Source organism: Vanellus vanellus, assembly GCF_965231255.1.
Source record: "Vanellus vanellus genome assembly, chromosome: 20".
NCBI classification, from domain to species: Eukaryota; Metazoa; Chordata; class Aves; order Charadriiformes; family Charadriidae; genus Vanellus; species Vanellus vanellus.
Window position 1 is genome coordinate 7,870,292 of NC_138925.1, and position 13,350 is coordinate 7,883,641.

General features: G+C 39.8%; 1 protein-coding gene across 1 annotated transcript; it reads left to right on the plus strand.

Moving 5' to 3' along the window:
* Positions 1 to 393: 393 nt before the first annotated feature.
* Positions 394 to 10,975, plus strand: LOC309680032 (uncharacterized protein; the record flags this gene model as incomplete). The annotated part of the gene is made up of 7 exons (XM_082493521.1): positions 394 to 432; positions 684 to 837; positions 3,812 to 3,957; positions 4,610 to 4,786; positions 5,534 to 5,647; positions 10,837 to 10,852; positions 10,959 to 10,975. The coding sequence occupies 7 exons, from the start codon at positions 394 to 396 to the stop codon at positions 10,973 to 10,975; spliced, it is 663 nt and encodes a 220-aa protein (XP_082349647.1).
* Between the last annotated feature and the right edge of the window lie 2,375 nt (positions 10,976 to 13,350).

Below are 13,350 nucleotides of genomic sequence, written 5' to 3' on the forward strand. Positions count from 1 at the left end.
CCCGTCATCCCATTGCTCCCCGCCCTGATCAAGAGTCCCTCCCCAGCTTTTCTGTAGCCCCTTTAAGGACTGGAAGGGGCTCTGAGATCTCCCTGGAGCCTTCTCCAGGCTGAACACCCCCAACTCCCTCAGCCTATTCTCACAGCAGAGGGGCTCCAGCCCTCGCGGCATCTTCGTGGCCTCCTCTGGACTTACTCCAACAGGTCCGTGTCCTTCTTATGTTGGTGGCCCCCGAGCTGGAGGCAGCGCTGCAGGGGGATCTCAAGAGAACAGAGCAGAGGGGCAGAACCACCCCCCTCGCCCTGCTGGCCACGCTGCTGGGGATGCAGCCCAGCATACAGGGTACTAGGAAAAAGTTACTTGCTGAACACCACAATGTTTTGATAAGTGTATATGTGGGTGTTGGCAATCTCGATTTTAGGAGATGAAATTGTAACACTGTGGCCCTTGTGAGGCACTGAGAAAAAGTAGAAGGCAGTCTGTGGGTATAAACTAGAAAAATCTACGCTGAGATTAATTATGAAATAAAGTTCTTCCTTAGCAGTTCTGGAGTTTCAATTCAATTGTAGAGAGTGTCTCTTCCCTGCACTTGTGTCACTTAGTCAAATTGCTTTAGTGCGTTTCTTAGGAACAGCAATTAGTTTATACTACATTATGTGTTTAAAAATTCTTTTCCTTTACAGATAAAACCTTGTTCAGAGCTATCATTTCCTGTGAAGATCTACTTCTGTGTCACTATTTTGTCTCTGCTAAGTGTCATAGGTCTAACCATAGAGACACTCGTTCGACAAACTGAGGAAGATTTCACCATTTCTCTTATTCAGTTAGTTGGAGTTGGTAAGAAACATACTGTTTGTATTTTAAAACATTTTTTTTCCCCCAAAGTAAAAATTAAGCAGCAACTGAAGTTTCTTATTTCACTCTATTTGGCCTGATACGTTACACATAGAATCTTCTGCTAGTTTAGCACTACCAAGGTAAAAGCTAGGGGCTTTTGCCATTGTTGCTTTTTCCAGTAGTATTTTAGGGAAAGGATCAGTAACAGATATGTTGTCATCCAGAATACATTCATGTGTGAATAATGTGAAAAAATATTCAGATTTTAGGAAGTTTTGCTATAATCCGCTTTCTTACTGTGTTTCATTAGGCAGACGTGGCAATGATTTTGTTTTCAGACAGCTGTCACTTTATGGAAGATATACTGAATGTTCAGCTATGCCAGAAAGAGCTTACTGTTTCCCATTTTAATGTCTGTGCTATAATATGCTGGGGAATTCAGAGATGTCCACACCGAGTCTTGTCATAGAACATACATCTCCTGACATGAGGCATGCTAATACCCAAGTTGTAGTTGGTTTCAAGGCACCTTCTTACATTGTAAAAAACCAAACATACAGAGTTTGATCTGAAACAAGAAAATGTGGTGTCATCTCTCTGTGTTAAGTTCCTGCAAGGATGTTGCTTCACCAGAAGTATTTTAATAAAAGAAAGTAAGGACCTAAATTTTTTTAAAGGTCTTTTTTTTTTTTTTTCTCTAATAATTTTTGTACTACTGGAAGCAAAATCCAAACTTCTTTGGATATTTCCAATTAGAACTTCACTAGAAACTTATGGTCATATTCCTGGGTCCATTTGTATTAAATAGAAATGAAACTTAACATGAAAATAAATACAACTATAAGTATTTTAGGAAGTCCTCTTCAGTGGCTTTAGCAGATTTTGGCTGTTGACTCACTGGCCAAAACAGTGTAGGAAAGAATAGACCCTCTGTGGGTGTAACACCTTGTATCTGAGAAGGACATGCTAATCATGAGCAGTCATTGCTTTCCAACTTTCATGCTTTCACCCAGAGGGAACAAGGACAATAGATTTGTTCCAGATTCTATAATTAGACACATACAAACAATACTTTTATTCTAAAACTCTGGTTTGATTAGCAGCTTTTCACACAGGACTCAGCGTATCAACAAAAATTGCAATGTTAGAACAGACCAATGGTACCTCCAGTCTGTCACACTGTTTTTGTTAGCAGCCACTGTTTTGTGTTTCAGAGAAAAATGAAGAACATTCATCATAAGCAAAATGAATCACATGATCTTATAAATGGGGAAGTTGAAAGCATGCTTGCTAATCTATTTCCCCCCTCCTACCTTCTGTTGATACTAATTAGTTATTTGATGCTGCAACACACACACAGGAAGAAGTGCATGCATCTCACAAACCTTTGGTTTAAATCAGGAAAAACAGTGTATTTTTAACACATTACTTCAGATTTCAAAGTTTTAATGTAAACAAAAGTTGTTGTTTCAACATATTAGTCAGATAACGTTATGCAAGGAATATGTTAAGACCATGACTGGCTTACCTTGAGATTTTAAGATATGTAAGCTAATCTCCATAACCTCCATATGTCAAAACTACATGTTTTCTATAGGGTAGACAAAGACTGACATAACTGATAATAGTTCTTTAAAGAAAAATAGATGGCCTGGCTATAACAATCTCTTGGATTTACCACTAAAGATATTTACTTTAAAGCGGGTTTGGGATTTAATTTGTTGAAAAATGTTCACTTACCAAATATCAGGGGATGTCCTTTATTTCTGAAATGTGCACATTCTATCTCTGCAAAAATCTTAATGCTCAGAACACAGTTTGTTTCCAAATGATTTGTACAGGCCTCTTCCGAGGCTGCAGCTGAATTTGCAAAACAAGGAAATACTGTCTTAAATCTTTCAGGTCTTTCTGAGGTCATAAGCATGAAAAAAAATCTCATGATTCACTTTGTAATTTGCCAGTCATTTTCAGTTTTCTCAATCACTGTTAATAAAAGGGAAAAAGGAAGTTCATTCACTAGAAGGTTTGTGTAGAGAAACTGAAGTTATTATGTTACTTTAAAAACTTCTATGACACTTTGTTCCCATGTTCCAACCTAGCAAAACTAGATTATTTGATGTGTGGAATCCAGGAAGTAGTCCTCTGGAAAAAGAAATCTATTGTTAGTTTGTCTATGATAAGAATTAACTAGTGTTTGCAGGAGCATCCTATATAAGAACAAAGCACCGATTCCTGTTTTTATGAAAGGGAAGCCTTTTCCTTATTTAAGCTTTGTCAAAACAGTCTAGAGTTCAACAGTGACAGCTAACTGTGGTGTTAAGAGTCGTGGGTTTTGATGTATTTTACGAAAACATAAATCAGAACTTTCCTAAACCAATTCTCTTCTGGACTACAGTTTGTAGGGTAGGGTGTTTCAAGATTTCCACACCAAAAAAAAAAACCCTGTTAGGAATCCAGTATGTCTAAGTTCAGTTCAACACACAAGCCATTTTTGGTGGTCAGACCCTCACAAACAATCCTGTAGAGGTATATGTATGAGTAGTAAATTCCTTGTTACTTGAATTACTCTCACTGGGAAGATTATGTAATTTCAGTTCTTTAATAAAAATGGTGTTGCTTCATTTAATTCAAATATACTGTTCAACATAGTGTTCAATATAGTATTAATAGAACAACATACCACAGCTTCCAATTAATTTGGATTGTTAATATGTTGCCATTTTCAAAGTGTTACTTCACAAGTAATTAAAAAATCTAACAAATCATTTCTTGTATGCTAAACACAGGGGAGAGTACTCATTTTAAGTATCTGATTCAGGCTCCCTGGTAAGAATAAAGATATGCTCTTGACTGAGGAGCCTAAGTTACACAGTCTTGATACTTCCATTTTGTCATCTGGATCAAGCATATTGAAAAACTGCACCATGTGCAATCTGTGTTCACCTGGTAACTGATCTTTCCTACTCCTTCCCAGTGTTCTGCATATACTATGTGACTAGAGGAATCCTGCAGGAGAATCGCCAGGAGCTCATCGTCTTTGTTCTTTCCATCTTGCTAGTGATGTTTCGTTCCGTTGTCAACTTCACAGTTCTCTCTGCTGAGCAAAAGTCAAAACTCCTGGTTAGTCTCCTGGCTTTAATTAACTTTGGTTTTGTTCACATCTTGGATTTGAAAATCTTAGAAAGGCAAGACATCTGTGATAAGGGCACCGATAACAGAGAAAAATCAGGCTGAATTATTCCTACCATTGAATAACAAAATGTGCACCTCCACAATTGCAAGTCTGTTTTTCTGAGCTATTCTATGGGTTTCTTTATGGCAGTATCTGAAAGTAACAGAAATATCAAAGAATTTTGCTCACACAGGATTACCACAGAAGCTATCCTTCACTTCACCTACTCTGCTTTGGATTTCTGTCTATAAAATGACTGATGTCAAGTCACATAAATCTAACCTACAAACAGAACTGGAATCTCAATTCTATATACAAGGACATAGCCATTAGCCCCACTGCTCCTTAACCGCAGCACTGTGTTTTCAAGAGAGTTATTGTAATTATTGCTGCAAGGAAACACAAAGATACAATGTGCTAGGGGAGGTACTGCCATTCCATATTCTCTTGTTTGCATTTCATAACAATAAAATATAATACAAGGACTGTATTCTAGGCATTACTAAGATTTGTAGTTGAAGATTTGTAGTTAGACTTCCGCTTGCCATGCTTCTCAGAAGTCCTTCCCTTTTATGGTTGCATATTTCTCTTTCCCATCAGGCCCGCTTTGTTCTGATCCTCTTGGTTGGCTCCTTTGATGTCATCTGCGCCATAATCCTCATTCAGAGTCAAAGCATGATGGCCTTTCGAGTGGGTGGTGCTCTAGAAAGCCTACAGTCACAATACTTCATGGTGAACCTCTGTTTTTCCATGTTGACCTTTGATCTTCAGGCACAGGTATAGAACTCTCCCCCTGGGTTCCCTTTTTTCCCTCCTCTTGGCAATATCTTAGACTCGCTGAGCTGAACTGTTAACTTCCGAGAGCAATCCTGCCTGTATCTTACCTTTTAGATAAGATTAGCTTAATCATGGTCATCTCTTCAGGTGTTTGCTATAGGGAAGCTTAGTTAAAATCCATAAAAATGAATCGACATATATTTTATCATTGTCCTGCCCAAAAGGACACCTGAAACTTATTTTTGGGAAGTTTGTCCACAAAAACAATTGCATCCAGAAGCTCCAACCCAACGTGACGTCCTAAAATAACAAAGGTTATCGCTGCACAACATCTCAGCCTACAGTCTCTTCCTTCCAGACATCCTAGCTGTCTCCTACCTTTCAGGAAATTATACTGGGATGGGAGAGGGGAGCCTGACCTAACAGGGCAATCAGGGTGAGACAGCAACCTGCAGTTACAGATAAAAGAAGTGAACCCAAGATCTGTTTAGAAAGAGTTGTACTTCTGTACACTACCCTTCATTCTTACTTTACTACCATATTACCCTGTATTACCTTATGTTTTATCAGGAAGTATGTCTGTCCTTGTGTCCTGTTTTGTACTGTCTGTCAGTTTCTGAGGAAAAAAATTAGCCTTTAGACATGTGCCCAACTTACTGTTGCTGGGAGTTCGTGTTACGTATTTTTTGGTGGGCTGTACAGTCTCAGACTAATAATTTTACCAAATCTCTGCCTCTTCTCTTTCAGCTCTGCTTGTGTGTTCTGCTGATAAGCCTACATGAGATCACCCTTCTACATAACATCATCTCAGCAACAGGGGTTCTTTGGGCCTGCCTGAAGGTGACCATTAGCATCATAGCAGTAAGTGTTAAGCTAACAGCAACACTAGCAAGGATAATCAACTTCTGAGACTACAAGTTCTTACCCTGACCAATTATCACAGGCTGGGAAGTCACAGCCTTCCCATTCTACATAATACTGCTAAGTGGAAGGGAGCCAGAACAGATCCCAGCAGAAAACAGCAGCACCAACAATAACAAAGTCAGGTTTCTTATAAATTTGTGTCTCCTTTAACTGAGCATACAGGATGAAAACACATCACGCTATCATTATTCCTTTCTGAGGAACATTGTTTTATTCTCAGCCCTTGATCACCTAATTTAATGAAACCTATAGGATCACAGTATCTTCAATATTTCTACCTCTCTGACAAGGTTAGGTGAAACTGGCAACAGTCCTCCAAATTATTATGAAGATGGATATGCAGACACAGTGAGACTGCATAGGCCTTATACCCTTAGGAAACCACACCAAAAAGATGAGTGGTCCTTTATTGGGGCAGCTTCTTTAAAGGTGAGTGACAGTTTTCAGGTTAACAGAAGAATTTGTGAACTTGAAATGTAGTTTGCCGTGTCAGTCAGACTGAACTTCCTCTGAAATCTTGAGAGCTGTGTTCCAAGAACGATTGCAGAATCAGGGCCAAAGTACATCAGATATCCGAGGCTTTTATTACCAGGAAGGACTTTAGGGGATTTTGGGTTTGTTGGGTTTTTTAGGCTCCTTGGGTGTTTGCTTTAGCCATTCAAATTCATGACAGCTGAAATACACCTTTCCAAGTGTTTTGACTGCCTTCCTTGCTAAAAATGGAGCTAGCACCAAGCACCATGCTTTTAAAATACTTCAGTAAGTTTAGATGAAGAGTTTTACAGAGTCATCTTTCTCCTGGATGTGGCCACTGACAGCTATCCAACAGGGAAAAACAGAGACAGGATTAACTGTGAGTGTGACACTTAGGAATGCAGATAGGGATATTAAACAGTTTGGTTTCCTCTTAGGAGCTCCTTATATACCTTTGTGACCTACTGGATCTTTGTTTGCAGTTAATTTGTATCAGGTGTGGAAAGAAAGGAGTAATCAGAACCATGTCTGTTTTCCTGCTAGGATTAAAAGTGTAAACCTTTCAGCTACTTTTCCCCCACCATCAGAAACAAAGTTGACCTGACCAGTTGCCATTCACAGATTATGAGTTGTTTGCTTCTTGTTGATTTGCCTTTAGGCATTAAGAGGCACTTTTTCTTTTAAGAAAAGAAAGAGGCACTTCAGTTAGATGGTGTCGTGTCTGGACATATGTGGTATTCCTTATGCTTTCATCAATAGCAAACGTATTTCTTAATAGTTCAACCAGTAGTAGTAAATGTACTAGGGATAAGTACGTATCCTTGCCCTTTGCTCAAAACTGTCTACATTAGAACTACTTGAAAGCTACTTTCTACCCCATCTAGGTACATTACTGACTTCTCTACTGGAAGAAGTTAACAGCTTCTTGTATAACTAAGAAACAGGAAATGTAAAATTAATGAAAACGATTAGTGCTGTATTTCAGTAAGGGGCAGCACTGTGGGACAGCAGCAACTTAGAAAAGTGGATACAGTTCATGAAAGTCTGGTAGATTTGCACCCAAGGTAAAAATTATTCTGTCTTAGGCTAGAGCATGTAGGCAGTTCAACAGAGGGGTGACAATAGGAACTCCCTTTCCTTACCCTGTTCAGACAAGTTTTTCCACAATCAACTTCTTGCAGATGATGCAGCAGTAGAGAAACATGTCATTGTCTTGTTTGGTGCTCTCAGAAACTGCACCTGCTATGAGGTTGTTATGTAAGAAAGGTATGGAGACATACATAATCCACCAGAAAGTACAAGCATTATAGAAGGGAAAACTTGGAAATGCCTCATACACAGTCCTTTCTGGTAAATGCAGTACCTGAACGGATAGCTAAACTTCATGCTCCCTTATTTCTGCATTGATGCACGTGCTATTTCACCAGGGGATTATTCATTATTTTTCTTCTATTTATATACATGCTCTCCCATTTACTTTAGTGGATTTATTTTTCTTCTCTCTGTTATTTATTTTCTCTCTTTTCTCCTGTTAATTACCAATTCTCTCTTTCCCCCTCCTCTTGTTTCTCAGCCTTTGTTTTCCTTACCCTTTTCGTCTTATCCTAAGAGGAGTACTATGCAGTACCACAGAAAACAGAGACAATAGTAGAAGTAGCAGTGAACACACAAATTCCCTTAGGAGAGGGACAATTCCCTTAATGCTTTTGTAGAGGTTCACATACTGACCATTGCAGAAGGATCAGTATTGGTTTTGTGGGGGGTATCTGTGGTTGATCAGATGTATCAAATCTTATCATAGCACTGGCAGAGTCACTGCTTTCCGTCCCAGTGACTCAGCTGTTTTTCTTTCATTCGCTCAGACCTGCCCTTCCAGTTCAGGACTGGTGAAAGTTGCTACCTGCTGGAAAGCAGTACATCATTTCTTCTTTCCCAAGTCCCAAGGTTAATTGTGAAACCAAGTTTTTCTCACAGTTAAATCCTCTTGCTTCTCCCACATTTTGTTCTCAGGGACTTTACTTCTTCTCTATAGTAGAAACAAAGGTGGAGAAAAAAGTCACAGAGCACTTTCAGTCTGTTAGCTACGAAAACGTTAATTTGTTAGAGAAAATCTGAGTGTACCCAAAGAAAAAGTACATCAGCTTAGACACAAAACTCAGAAGATTCAGCTGCTTCTCCCTTTAAGCTAGCTGGGAGTTGTATTGTAAGTGTTAGAAGGCAGAGCTCAAGAGGATGCCAAGATCCCTCCAGAGGTCCCTTCCAACCCCTGTCATTCTGTGAGATGGCTCAAATGACACACAGCTGTCAGGATATGCCCGTGAAACAACCAGTTCTGATTTCACCAACATCAGTACTGGCCCAGCTCAGTGGAAAACAGAGACTGTGTTTTCTGCTAAAAAAATACAGGTAGAGAAGGCAAGTTGAGAGCAAAGTTACAACTGAGAACTCAGCTAGACAAACACTTGAAATGTTCTTGAAAAATCAACTATATATAGCCTTTATAGAGTACATAGCAACGAGTTATAAAGCTGTACGTATCTCGTCTTATTTTACAGATTTTAAAAGAACTGAAACCTCTAGTGTGGATTTTTCTGAGTCAGAATGTACCTGAAGTAGTTTATCTCATCTACCTGCTTTACACGGTAATTCATCAAACTTACTTGCTAAATAATGGGGAGCGAGGCTGGAGGCCTCATCTTCGTTACTGGATCCTTGGGCCCAAAACACGGTGCCTCATTCTTGCGCATACCCCTTTGTGGCAGCTCCTGTTAGAATCAATGGGAGCAGCAGGCACATCCTACCTCTTCAGGATCAACTTTTCAGGACAGGAACCATTTCAAATTGCTCTTGAACTGATTAGTTAGAGGGAGAGGCCCTGGAAGTCTCTGCAACTGGCAAAGAATCCAGAATGATTAGGAAAAGATGTAACAAAATCTTCCAGTACAAGATACACAGCTCCTCAAAAATGCCTCCCCTCCTTCACAAGAAGACTCAAGTGGTGCCAGAGCATTTGACCACCTGCAGGGCCTCAAGTCATTATATTTTAAAGAATTTCTTAGGCAGCTGCCCCAGCTGTTGATCTTGATGTAGCCAAAACAAAAGACAGTGCAAGCCCGACAAACTCCAGTGTTAGACATTTTTTTGGCACTGTAAATAAAGCACTGGGGCACCCCAGCACCTCCCACAACACATGTGAAAGGAGGTAAGGAAGAAGAAGAGCAAGGGCAAAGCAGATTGTTCATCATGGGAAGGGCTCGAATGCTGATAGCAGCTGGTGTTTCTCATACTTCACATAAATAGTCTCCAAATACTGATAAAAGTCCAGTGGCTGTGGTCATCCAAGTCCTTGGGGTTCTATTTATTAAAGTGTGCAGTCAAATTGGGCTCTTGCAATTATTCACAGGTCTGGCAAAACACAGGAGGACCACACACTGTCTTTGGTGGCTATACTGTAATTGTATTGCAGTTAGGAGGAAAAGTACAGGCGGGGGCTTCTGACATAAAAGTAACATAACAACTTAAAAATAGCTATCTGTCCTTCCAATTTTGCACGGTAACAATGAACACACAACAGTGACCAGCAAAGGAGGGCATGGATATGCAATGCAATGCTCCGCAGTGCTAGAGAGATCGGTAATATAGTCACTTCTCCAAACCAATTTTTTAGCATCTTTTCTCTGACTGTCTGAAAAAAAGAAGAGTAAACTGCACTTGCCACTCATTACTTCAGCTCTGAAAAAGCTGCTAGATTGACTCTATATAGCAGCTGCTTAACAACCCTCTGCAGTGTAAACAGGAAAACTGATAGAACTTAATAGACAAACAAAGTAATTGCACCAAAATTGGCCAGGACATCCATACCCTACCTTGATTTGGGATACACACCATTGGGTTTCTTAACAAATCAAAGTAGTCAGAACTGTGCTTTTTTAAATCTCACCCTGATAATCACTAGCCCTGCTGGGGCAGTGACTCAAACCCGCAGGAAGGAGAGAAGAGTACTGCTAGATCTTAGTAACTTTCCTTCAGTGCTGGATTTTTTGCAGAGGTCTGTCATTTCAGCATTAACATGCCTGATCATACTTTGTTCATGAGAGCAGTGATCCTTCTTCAATGCAGTAGATAGCCACAGAGTGTAAATATTGTTGCTTTGAATTAAAAGTTGCCATTTTCTGTGTCAGACCCCTTAAAAAAGCACAGGGTAGGCAATTACTAGTCATAAGCACAGTAATCAGGCTAGCTTCGTGGGATCATGAGAGACACGCGTGACAATATCAGTACAATGACAGCCTGGGAAGGTAAATTCATTCTATATTTTACAGTGGAAAGAGACCGAGATGTAAGATGAAGTCTGGTTTTCTTATCTCCACCTTAATTGTTTCTTCAGTCTGGGCACAATACTGTTTCCATATGACTTTAACGATGCAGAGATCAGAAGGTATAACGTATTTAGCACATACACTGCATTTAGCAGTGTGCAGCCAGGAAATCGTGTAATCAGGAAAGTAAGACTGTTTAAAAGTGACCAGTTTTTTCCCCCCCAATTACTATCTAGTGACTTCTTTCAGAAATTTAGCAATTGATTGCATTTTATGGCTTCGGGGTTTTGTGGCACTAGGTCTTGATTGTTGTATGTCTCCATTTTCCTGCAGGTGATAAAGGAGTGGGGCAAAGGGAATTCTTACACTCTGGAAGCTGCTTTCATTATTGGCTCTTGCATTTCTGTTGCAATAAAATCTGTTTTGTTTTGGACGCTGATTCACGTCTACCGCAGCTTTGGGCAAGGGCTGAGAGAAAGAAGTAAGTACTTCAAAAGGTTAATTTAACTACGAAGGTTGTAACCTATTGTATCACAATTTAGTAGAGAGCTTGTCGAGCCAGGAAAATAGTTAGGGATAGTTACAATAAAAGGCAGAGCCTAATGACATCAAGCACCACTGCAGCCTCAGTATTTACTGGCCTGACAAAGCTCAGAACTTGGATGGAACATGTGTGATCTCTCCCTGAAGAAAACTGACATTAGTCAAAGTTGCTTCCAACCTATGGAAGAATTGCTACTATCCAGAAAAACAGACCTGTGTGGAAAAATCTCCTCTACACAAGATACATGTAATTTTTCTTTATCATGCTGTATAACCACTTCATAATAACCAAGAGAGACAGAATAAAGGGACCCAGAGAGCCACTAATCTTAAACGACCCAAACCTCTGTCTACATGAAGGACATAAATACTGCCGGGCATTGGTGTTGACTGATCTTCCTTTCTTCCCACAGTGTTTTCTTCCTATGGAAGGATCGACTCCTGAGCATCCCCCTTGTGTTCTATGTGCAGCTCTTACAGAGTGAAATCATAGCCGGGGAAGTTCTGACCAAGTACCTGCATTCAGGACGTAAGATAATGGGTCACTTTCACAGAGGTAGAGGAAGTTGCTCAGAAAAACGTCTGTACCTTTCTTGGTTGGTATTGTGCTAGGGAACTAGAGCAGTGCAGCTGGTAACTTAGTTTAAAAAGCAAAGTGCGCTTGGGAAATTAACAGTAATCCTCTCATTCAGTGAGTTTTGCTGACAGGACAACACATCTTTCACGCCTTGTTTTCCTGATGTTGCTTTGTAACCACAGGAGGTTCACAACATGCATGTGAGTAGAGAATGTTGTTCACATAAATGCTGGGTTTTTTGGATATACACAAACATAATGGAAATAATTTGCACACCCATCTTTCATTACTGAGTCTAGAGGTGGATTGCCCTGCCATCATTTCTCCACTCAGATCTATTGCCGAACAGAGGTCAAGCCCCGAAGTTGTTCTGATGACAGCTTTATTCTCTGATCTCCACTACGGCTGCGCAATGGCTTAACCCCCACCAACTGGCTAGGGCTCTCACTCCTCTAACTTCAGAATATTTCAATTATTTTTTATTTTTTTAAATCCCAGCTACACATGAAAACTACGCAGTGTAATCTCATGCCTTCCTATAGTGCATCTAACCAATGTGCCATTTCATACACAAGGGTGACTGTTAAAATAAGCCTTTAATATTGTAATTTAAAAGTTTGGTATTCTATTGCTTGGAACCTTTAGCTACTGGTGTTTTATTTTTTAATAAAGTATAAGCACAGTTTGCACATGAATAATTATGTCTCTTAGCAGCAGCATGTGTTCAATGGGAAGTCTGTTTACAAACTACATATGGAAGAGGCTGGAACTGCAACTCGCATGTACTGTGAACACTGCCCTCACATTCCTCTTGAGCTACATCTTTAACTTGCTTGTACCTGTACGCTGCAAAAAGTAGTTAAAATAGTTTATTGCAGCTTATTAGGGAAATTTACAAGGATGATCTCAAAACTTCTGTAAAAAAAATTTCTCTCATCCTAGTCTTCTAAACCTGAAATGAATCTATTTTATAGATAGTACAGTGGAGGCCTGAAAGGGTTAAATGTCCGTGGTCAGCATGCATGCAGCTGACAATACCAAGAGAAAGCACGGGAGTACCAGCTGATGACTGTGACTTCATTCCACAAGTCAAAATGCAGTTATGAATTGTTGCTGAAATGGAGGAACACAATTAAGCATATTCAATCCTTTTCTAAAAGCAGCAGACGTGCAGCAGGTCTTGCCTAGAGCAGGACTCCTACGGGAAGACGTCGATCTTGCAGTAGGCCTGTACTTGGTCAGAATGAGCTGACAAAATTTGGCTTGTGCTGTGCTCCTTTTATCTTCATAGCAGGGAACTGGCAGAAGCAATTGTATCATTAGAAGGAAAAAAAGTTGTGATTACATTCAAACGTACCTCCCCAAAAGCAGAAATGTATTGTTATGCCTTGGGGAATTAACCTTCATATTTTCACAGAAAAATGTTCTTATTCCCAACTAAAGTCTTACTAAGTTCCTGTGGAAATATGCCTGTTCTTTTTCACAAGGTCTTGAAGTTCATACTTGTGTAGATAAGAGCTACTGGGCTGAATCTCTGAAAGTTTCCAGATACACAATCCTGTCATAATCTGCAGACAATATCTTTGGTCTACTCTAAATTGAAGCACTCTAATCCTGGATGCAATCATTAAAGCAACTTGTTCAGACAACTCAACTTCACACTTTCCATTATTAAAGCGGGAGATTAATCCAGCTAAATCCAAAGTTAATTTTGGATAAATCCAAAG